General features: G+C 42.4%; 1 protein-coding gene and 1 non-coding gene across 2 annotated transcripts; one reads left to right on the top strand and one right to left on the bottom strand.

Moving 5' to 3' along the window:
* Window positions 1–2,971: 2,971 nt before the first annotated feature.
* TRNAM-CAU (transfer RNA methionine (anticodon CAU)) lies at window positions 2,972–3,043 on the bottom strand. The gene has a single exon. It is a non-coding gene; the product is annotated as a tRNA-Met (tRNA).
* A 227-nt stretch (window positions 3,044–3,270) lies between these two features.
* Window positions 3,271–9,991, top strand: ILF2 (interleukin enhancer binding factor 2). Its single transcript, XM_027095445.1, has 14 exons — window positions 3,271–3,377; window positions 4,100–4,159; window positions 4,376–4,418; window positions 4,860–4,964; window positions 5,335–5,412; window positions 5,748–5,850; window positions 6,426–6,491; window positions 6,959–7,075; window positions 7,565–7,643; window positions 8,222–8,309; window positions 8,747–8,808; window positions 8,886–9,000; window positions 9,218–9,308; window positions 9,458–9,991. The coding sequence occupies exons 1-14, from the start codon at window positions 3,373–3,375 to the stop codon at window positions 9,616–9,618; spliced, it is 1,173 nt and encodes a 390-aa protein (XP_026951246.1). The 5' UTR covers window positions 3,271–3,372; the 3' UTR covers window positions 9,619–9,991.
* The last annotated feature ends 77 nt before the right edge of the window (window positions 9,992–10,068 follow it).

Genomic DNA, 10,068 nt, shown 5'->3' with positions numbered 1-10,068 from the left:
AATTTGATGAGTTTGGACATATGCATATGCCCATGAAACACATCACCACAACACCAAGGTAATAAACATTTCCATCACCTCCAAACATTTCCTTGTGTCCTTTTGTGTGTGTGTGTGTGTGTGTGTGCACGTGAGTGTGTGTTAAGAACACCTAGCATGAGATCTACCCTCTTAACAAATTTTTAAATGTATAATACGGTCTTGTTCACTATAGGGAGATGCTTTTTAAGTAGAATCAACTGGAATTCAGGAAGAACATACAAATAACTGAAATCTAGGTGACATTGACTCATTAGTTGAGAAGCTAAAAGAAGCTGAAAGGTTTCGGGGCGAAGATAACCATTTTAGTTTATTGCTTTTGAAGTGCCTGTAGATATCCAAGTGGAGGTGTCCAATAGGCCATTGGATTAGTGGAACTGGAGCTCAGGAGAACTAGACTAGAAATCCAACTTAGTAATTGAGCTTCTCTTTCAACAATGGTGACTTAAATAATTTGTCCAATCCTCAAGCTGAGCTGCAGACAACTAAAAATGTTAGATGAAATGCTTTTTAAAATAAACGAACTAAAAGACAGTGAGAGCATGAAAGGACAGGAAAGCAGACCAGCAATAGGAGAGCTTTTACCCTAGAGTCATTCGCTGATCCAAAATTGGTGGCAGAAAATAGGCTGTGTGGGGCAAGTGAGACAAAATTTGGAGTCCAAATGTCCCCAGAGGTAATTACTTAGGTAAACCACCTTCCTATTTAGGGTTAGGATCCTGAAAGGCTGCACTCCTAGGGGAAACCTAGGAGTAGGATAAACCAGAAGTAAACAGAAAATCCAGACCTGAAATAGTCAAAAGCCAAAATTAAGAACCAATTCATGAGTTTAAGAGCAAGTTGGACTCAACTGAGGAGTAAGTAATGAATTGGAAGAAAGGACAGAAGAAACCACTCAGAATGAAGCATTGATACAAAGGAATGAAAAATATAAAAGAGGGGGTTGGAGATATAAAGGATACCATGAGAAAGTCTGACACACCTTTATTTGGAGCTTAGGAGGGGGGGAAATAATAGGGTAGAAGCAATATTTAAAGAGATAATGGCTGAGAAACTTAAAAAAATAAATGAAATACATCAAGCCACAGATTCAAGAAGTTCAGCAGATCTCAAGATTAGAAAAAAAAGAAATCCATACCTGGAGCCATCAGAGTGAAGCTGCAGGAAATTAAACCAAATATAAAATCTTAAAAATAGGCAGAAAAAAGAGGATTGGTTGCCTTCGGAGGAGCAACCATTTGATTAACAACATTTTTTTCACAGCAAAAATGGAAGCCATAAAATAGTAAAATAATATTATAAATGTGCTGAAAGAAAATGACTTCCAATTTAGAATTACATATCTAGAGAAAATGTCCTTCAAAAACAAAGGTGAAATAAAGATGTATTCAGAAAAACCAAAACCAAGAAAGTTAGCCACCAGCAGAAGGGCACTAATTCTCAAGCGGAAGGAATATTACTCCAGATGAGTGTTGGGGATACAGGAAGGGATAAAGAGCATTAAAAATGGCAAATCTCAATGACCACTGCTTTAATTAATAAGCATTAATGTCTTGTGGGATTGAACATATACACGGAATTTAAATTCTGTAAACGTATACACCTACACTTAGAGAACAATTGCATCTCACCGCAAGAATATTGTACAAAAATGGTCGTAGCTGCTTTATACATAATGGCTCCAAAGTGGAAAGAGCCCAGATGTGCTCGCCTGTGTCTCAGCCAGTTGGAGGTCCTGAATTCATCAACAGGAGAGTGGGTAAACAAACTGTGAAATATTTATGCAATGGCATGCTACTCCGAGATAAAAAGGAACAAATTGCTGATAAATGCAAAAACATGGAAGAATCTTGAAATGTGTCAAGCAAAAGAAGCTAGACAAAAAAGAGTACATAGGATGTGAGTCCATTTATGGGAAGAACAGACGAAACTAATCTATGATAATAGAAATTGGAATAGTGATTGTCTCTAAGGGAAGGGCAAAGGGGTATGAGTGAATTTTTTGAGGTGATAAAAATGTTCTTTATGTTAATCTGTGTGATGGGCAGAATACATTACTCAAAATTAATCGATCTGTGGACTTAAGATCTGTGCATTTTGCTGTAGTAAATAATACTACAATTAGTATATCAGTATCAATATAGTACTTAAAAAAGTTACAGAACAATATATATAGCTCTGGAGGGAGTGACGGTGGTAAATGGAATTAAAGTATTCCTTCATTTTTCACGAGGAGGGTAAAAGTATTACATAAAATTAGACCTTGCCAGTTCAAGGAGGCACGTTGTAATTTTTAGGGTAACCACTAAAAGAGTAGAAAAAGAGTGTGTAACTTCCAATTGACAGAGGCAGGGAAGGAATAATAAATAGTAATCAATGCAAAACAAGGCAAGAAGGGGGAGAAACAGGATTATAGAAGGACGAAAAGCACATAGTAATATGCTTGATGTAAATGCAACCATAGTATATCCATATCTGTGGCTGTGAAACTTCGTATAAGGGTGAAATCCGCCAGAGAGGTTGTAGAGTGAGGAAAAGAGAAATGAGGGGAAACTGGGCAAATGGCAGGGGGTCTGGTCCTTCTCTCCTGTCACTTCCCTTGCGCTCTTTTTCTGAGCTCTCTTTGCAAAGGCTGTCTCAGTTTCCCTGCTAGTCCCTCACCATCAGTATTTTCCCACTCTGATTCAATCAATATACATACTCAAAGCCGCTTCTCCTGCCTAAAGTTTCTAGCCTCTGTGAACCCCATGCAAACGTGTAGTGTTCACAGTCACCTAAAGTCCCTTCCTGTTCCATTTCGCTTGCTGATGACAAAAACAGCTTCTAAAGCCTGCATTTTTGAGAGAGGAAAAAGTAGGAGTATGGCTGTTACATTTATTGAAGAAATTTAAAATTAAAACTGCTAGGAAGGAAAAACAAGGAAGCACACCGATAGCAGAGGATGGTTTCGATCCATCGACCTCTGGGTTATGGGCCCAGCACGCTTCCGCTGCGCCACTCTGCTGCTTCGAAAAATTGTTTTCCATGAACTGTACAGAAAGTTCTCTGAATGCTACCCATCCTGATTTATTTACACAGCACCCCCTAGTGTCTGCAAAAATCGTTACTGTCAAGTCCGTTCTTATTGGCTAGTTCCTGACACAGTAGGCGCTTTTCATTGGTTCATAAACCGGTTTACCAAAGTAAACCAATAGGCACAAGCGGCGGAGTACGGCGGGAGCCAATCGCGCCGGAGTTTGTTGGGACACGCCGGCAGGCCGCCTCTCCAGTTGTCTGCTCCTCGGAGGAAAGGGGCGGTTGGTGTGGCCTCCATTGTTCGGACTCTAGGACGCCATGAGGTAAGGGCTGTGGGGTGCTCTAGAGAGGTTTCGGGTATTCGACCGAAACCTGTGGGAAGTTGGGCTGAAAGGAGTCGGAGGACTTGAAAGGGCCGTGTATCTAGGGGCTGCACGGGAACCTGAGAGCTCCTGGGCTGGGAGAGTGGGGGAGGTCGGGGCCCGAGGAGGCGGGGAAACTCGGGCCGAGGATGGGGGTGGGGCCCAGGAGTGGGTAGGCAGGTTCGACACTTCGGTCTCTGGGGTGTTCAGATGAGGGGGTGTCCTCAGGTCCCAAGAGGGGCACTCCCCACCCCCCCCCGATCTAGACTGAGAAGGCTGGAACGTGCCTCATGCATCCTCAGTGCCAAGTGCTTGACATATAGGATATGCCTGATGCTTTTACCACGTGAACGAATAAATGAGCAGTCACGTTAGTCTCTGAAGTCTTAGGGTTGGAGTGTCCCAGCAATTATGGGGCATTTCTTGTAGGGCTCACTGAGCCCCGTCAGCATTCAGTGTGAGGATTGATGTGATTAATTTATCCAGAAGGCGGAGGTCATGGGGGATGAGGCTGGGCACGTGGAATTGGGGGGGGAGAAGTGTAAGTGGGAATGGGATCGCTTGGCTTCCAAAGGGAAGTACAGAGCGATGGAGGTAGGCTAACTCGAAATCATGTGGCCGGTATGGTGGAGATTGCTTCAACGAGGTCAAAACAAAGTTAAAATCTATTCATGCATTTCTAGGGGTGACAGAGGCCGCGGTCGCGGCGGGCGCTTTGGCTCCAGAGGAGGCCCCGGAGGAGGGTGAGTGCCAGTTTTTAGCATCTCTGCAGCTGTTAGTTTCCATTTCAGTCATCTAAATAGGAGTTTGGAGTGGACTAATCTTACCTGCCTTTGTGAGATCCAGCTGTGGGTTAGAAGCATTCTTTGCATGCTCTCCTGGTAAATGAGTTTGGCCCCATTATGCGCAATCGGTTTGATTTCTGTGGTGAGTAATTTGGATTGTTTTTCGTATTTTAGGTTCAGGCCCTTTGTGCCACATATCCCATTTGATTTCTATTTGGTGAGTACCTTGGCCACTGTTCAACTGTGGTTGAGCCCAGCGTCTCTCTATTAATGAAGTCAGGTGGTAGTTGCAGAGAAAGGGATTAGTGAGTGGAGTTGGGGGTGGGTTTGAGTCAGCCGTGTGTCGCTTTACATACGTAAACAGTGTCAGCTGGAAGGGGAAGACAGTCCCTCGGCCACAGTGGGCAGTAACATGGTTATAATCTTTGTTCTGAACAGTTAATGGTATCTCTGGCTTATCTGTTAGTGTAACAGTAGTAGGAGCTTAAATTATGGATATTCCCTCCAGCTTCTGTCCTTGTTTGAACATCTTAAGGAGTAAAAATAAGTGCTGTAGAATTTTCTGTTTTCAATTTTTTTGTGTTGCGGCAACAGAAAGAAAATCTCTATTGTATATTATTTTTGGTAAGTAGTATGTAGTTGTTTATTTCTGGTTTAGTGTGAAATGGCCTTTCCCCGGGTCAAGCCAGCGCCTGATGAAACTTCCTTCAGTGAGGCCTTGCTGAAGAGGAATCAGGACCTTGCTCCTAACTCTGCTGAACAGGTATATTTTGGCTTCCTTCCTGAGATTCCTCAAAGAAAGCTAAAGAAGTAAATAAGTACTGGTGAGGTTACTGTTATCAGAGCCTAAACTCCACAGAAAGTTTAATCGTTCTCCTTATTTCTCTTTGTGGGTAGAGGGAGAGCGCCAGGTGAATATATAAACAAATTACATGTGCATTCATATTTTTACTGGGGAATCTATCTTTGGGATCAAAAAGTATTCAAGGCTGGAAGGGTCAGGATATTCTCAGAGCCCGTGCAGGTATTGCTTCATCTCCTGTTGAAGGGATTAAGGGAAAATATTCAAGCTTGGTGAGAAGTTGCTTACAGTGTTTCACCTGAGGGTATTTTTGTTTCCTGCTGTCTTTCAGGCCTCTATCCTTTCTCTGGTGACAAAAATTAACAATGTGATTGACAATTTGATTGTGGCTCCAGGGACATTTGAAGTGGTGAGTTTTTGATGATTTAGTCCTAGGAAAGGGGAGCCTTGTGGAAGTTTCCTTGGCTCCTGTCTCTTATTTATGCAGATGCCTATTCAAAGCCACTCTTAAAATAGAAAAGTACAGTGGAATTCCTTTGTAGTGCTGATCTTGGGGACCAGACTTAGATCGTTACTGTCAGCTAACCATGATGAACCAGGCTTTTCATGTGCTTATTTGGGGATATGATTTGAACTCTGCTACTTCCAAATCCGGGTAATAAGCTGTGTTGTAACTGAGTTCTGAGGGGAACTAGGCAGTCTTCTCACTTCTGAGTTTTCTTCTTGAAATCCCTTTTCCAACAGCAAATTGAAGAAGTCCGACAAGTCGGATCGTATAAAAAGGGAACGATGACTACAGGACACAATGTGGCTGACCTGGTGGTGATCCTAAAGATTTTGCCAACATGTGAGTGTACCTCTCTCTGGCCTTAGGAGCAGAACACAGCAGTTGGATTTGAGGCATAGGGATCTTTAAAGCCCAAATTTCTTGTGAGAAAGGCTGTTTGGAAGACAAATGGGAAATTTAGTTTTTTAATGTGTGTTGTATCTGAAAGAATATGGCCAGTTACTATAAGGCAGTGTTTCTCAACTGGGGGTGATTTTGCTCCCCAGGGGATATTTGGCATTGTCTGGAGATGTTTTGGGGCTAATGTTTTTGGGTAGAGGCCAGGGTTGCTGCTAAGCATTCTGCAGTACACAAGACAGATGCTACCTCCCAACCCCAAACAAAGAATTATCCAGGCCAATATGGCATTAGTCCCACTGACAAGAAACCCTGCTGTGGAAAAAGGTGTGTGTATATAGGAGGAGGTGTCCTGTTCCCTGAGCCTTCCAATTTCTCTGTCCAGGTGTTAGCTTCCCCTTGTAAAAGTTTCATTCAGCTGCTTGTCCTTGCTCCAGCAGAAATCAGAGTGCAGAGATGTATAGAAAAATCTACATAAATAATTGTAATCTTCATTATCTCTTGTTGTTTCAATCTAGTGGAAGCCGTTGCTGCACTAGGGAACAAGGTCGTGGAGAGCCTAAGGGCACAGGATCCTTCTGAAGGTTTGAGTTTGTTGCTGAACATGTAATCTAGTGGTCACAGGAGCCAGTTCTATGATTATAATGTCATTTTAACAAAGTCAGGTCAGGCTAGAAGGAAGAGCGAATGCAGAGTTTTAGGTTGGGGAAGTTTTGGGCAGAGTTCGCCAGCGTTCAAAATCCAGTTGATGTCCGTTACTTTTAAACTCTGTATTCTCAGTTCTGATTCTGGACTGTTGGTGTTTTTAAAAATCGATCTAGGGGACTTCCCTGGTGGTCTGGTGGTTAAGATACCCAGCTCCCAATGCAGGGGGCATGGGTTCCATCCTTGGTCGGGGAATTAAGATCCCACATGCCGCACAGTGCGGCCAGAAAGATAAATAAGTAAATAAACTTTAAAACCCCTATCTGTTCCCCCACCCTCATCCTGGATTTACCTTTGGTCATCTAATGGAAATATGAGTTTCAGCTTTTGATTTTTCTTTTTGCAGTTTTGACCATGCTGACCAATGAAACTGGCTTTGAAATCAGTTCTTCTGATGCTACAGTGAAGATTCTCATTACAACAGTGCCACCCAATCTCCGAAAACTGGACCCAGAACTCCACTGTTAGTCTTTTTATTCTGTTGCTGTTAAATTTGGGGAAATTCAAAACATGGTATAAAGTGTTGTTGAGTTTACTTAGGTCCCAAAAGGTCACATATGGAATAGCAACAAACTATGTTTACCCCCAAACTTTGCTGTCTTCCTCTGTAATTTGGAAACAGTTTTTACCAGCTTGCTAGTGAAATTGTCAAAGCCAGCGTGGCCAAGAAAGCAGTTTGACGATTTAAGAAAAAGGACTGAGGAAATATTTATGGAGGGGGTAGGCTTTCAGAGAAAATTGGGGCTCTTTCCTGCTTCCAGATTTGGTTTGGGGGAGGAATAGTGATTTTTGGACAGGTGACTTGCTGATCTGGGGAACACGGGGGGTGGTTTAAGGAATTACTCTGTTATCCTGTCCTCCTTTCACATTCTTGGACTATGGCAGTGGGATTGAATTGCTTGCTCAGTAATGGGAATGTTTCATCTTGGTGGATGTCATGCTTGTCTTCTAGTGGATATCAAGGTGTTGCAGAGTGCCTTAGCAGCCATCCGACATGCCCGCTGGTTTGAGGAAAATGCTTCTCAGTCTACGTGAGTCCCTCCCTGTTTGAGTGAAGATATATCCTAATCCTTCTACCTACATTGAACAGCAGGATACCCCACCCCCCCACCCCAATACTTCCTCTCACAGAACATTTTTGGCTGTGATCTTCTGTCTGGATTTTGATTTTTAACCTTAAGTAAGCAAACTTAGGTTGAGGGAAGGGAATGTATAGTTCTGGAAATAGCTTTATCTCTGTACCTTAGGTGGGGAAGTAAAAAATCTTATTACTTTATTTTTTTTTTAGTTATAGTTGATGTACAGTGTTATGTTACAGGTATACGACATAGTAATTCACAATTTTTAAAGGTTATACTCCATCTATAGTTATTATAAAATATTGGCTGTATCCCCCATGTTGTACAGTATATCCTTGTAGCTTATTTTATACATAGTAGTTTGTACCTCTTAATCCCCTATTCCTATTTTGCCCCTCCCCTCTTCCCTCTCCCCACTGGTAACCACTAGTTTGTTCTCTATATCTGTGAGTTTGTTTCCTTTTTGTTATATTCACTAGTTTGTTTCATGATCCGTTATTACTTTTAATCCTGGTTCCTCTTACCTTCAGAGTTAAAGTGCTCATCAGGCTGCTGAAGGACCTGAGGATTCGTTTCCCTGGCTTTGAGCCCCTCACTCCCTGGATACTTGACCTACTTGTAAGTAATGAAGGGCAATTGGAATTCCTGATCCTCCTTATGTTACAGTAGTTCCTCTGAAACCTACCAGAATATGAAATTTGGTACAGATTAAAAAGAAATGGGGGGGAGGGGCGGAAAGGGGAAAGAAAAACAAAGAAATCTCATTAGTGGACAAGTAATCCAATAAAGATTCAATGTTTATTATTTCTTTGGGCTTTTGGAGTATTCAGTTAAATGAGTAGTTATTACTGCACCTTTGTTTTTCTCATTACTGCTGTCATTTCATTAATGTGGTAATGGAGAGAAATTACTGAACGAGCAGTCATTTCAGAACTGCTTCTCAGCGTTAAAATTTTAGCTAGACATTAACCAGTTTTCTTCTTGATGGTTTAAAGTTTTGTTTGAAGATAGAATTGCCACTTTATGGCACACCTACCAGATTCACTTTCTTCTAGGGGCACTATGCTGTGATGAACAACCCCACCAGACAGCCTTTGGCCCTAAATGTGGCCTACAGGTATAGCATGCTGCTTTGGGTTTGGGGCTGGATGTAAGCTGTCTTGTGTGTTCTTCTGATACCTCTCCATGTTTCAGACGATGCTTGCAGATTCTGGCTGCAGGACTCTTCCTGCCAGGGTCGGTGGGTATCACTGACCCCTGTGAGAGTGGCAACTTCAGAGTACACACAGTCATGACTCTGGAACAGCAGGTATTGGGACAGCTCTGAAATGGTCTGTTGTGCCCCACTCTTGAATATCTGGTCAGAAGGCAAAGGGAATGTGGTTAGTGGTCAGGGATTTGGGGGTTCTCACAGACTTTGGTCTTGAAATTAGAAGTTGTTTTTATCTCACTTTTCATGAGAATGTTAGTCAAATAAGGTATTTTGATTTTCATTGCTAATTTACTCTTACTGTGCTCTGCCTCAGGATATGGTCTGCTACACAGCTCAGACTCTGGTCCGAATCCTCTCACATGGTGGCTTTAGGAAGATCCTTGGCCAGGAGGGTGATGCCAGCTGTGAGTGACCACTGTGGGACAGGGGTTCTTTACGGTACTCTGTGATCTACAAAGAAACTCTACACTACTCATGTCTTACTGTTTCCACTGTGTGGGTCATGACTTGTATGTTGGGCTACTTGTCTGAAGTCACCTTTTTTCTCTTCTAGATCTTGCTTCTGAAATATCTACCTGGGATGGAGTGATAGTGACACCTTCAGAAAAGGCTTATGAGAAGCCACCAGAGAAGAAGGAAGGAGAGGAAGAGGAGGAGAATACAGAAGAGCCACCTCAAGGAGAGGAAGAGGAAAGCATGGAGACTCAGGAATGACCTCCCTGTCTCTTCACCCCCTTTCTTACCCAAGGAGAAGACTGGAGCCTAAGCTAACTGCTGCTGGGCTTTATGTGGTGGCATTTCTGAGGGATAGGGGAGACAGGAAGGAAGATTCAGAGGACACTATAGAAGGAATTGTCATTCCACTGCATTCTGAAACTGGCTTAGTAGCCAGAAGTCTCCCATTTATGACCTATGCCATCCATCTATAGTGAAGCAGGGTACCAACTTTTATCCCTAATACTCTAGAATCCCGAGCTTCTGGAAACCTCTCTCAACCAGTACTTTGTTGTTGAAATGTTGTGAACTGTAAGTGTTTGCAATTTTTTTTTTTACTAAGAAAAAAGATTAAAGTACTTCCTAGTAGGGCTCTTGGTCTTGTTTTTCCTTGGTATCTGGCAAGCTGTTTTGCTTCCTTTTTTTTGCTTTATGAACTCTTCATTGAAA

Source organism: Aethalodelphis obliquidens, unplaced genomic scaffold (genome assembly GCF_003676395.1).
Source record: "Aethalodelphis obliquidens isolate GAN/ISIS:26980383/991018 unplaced genomic scaffold, ASM367639v1 scaffold90, whole genome shotgun sequence".
Classification (NCBI taxonomy): Eukaryota; Metazoa; Chordata; class Mammalia; order Artiodactyla; family Delphinidae; genus Aethalodelphis; species Aethalodelphis obliquidens.
The sequence above is the reverse complement of the archived record's forward strand: the minus strand, read 5'-3'. Positions and strand labels throughout refer to the sequence as shown.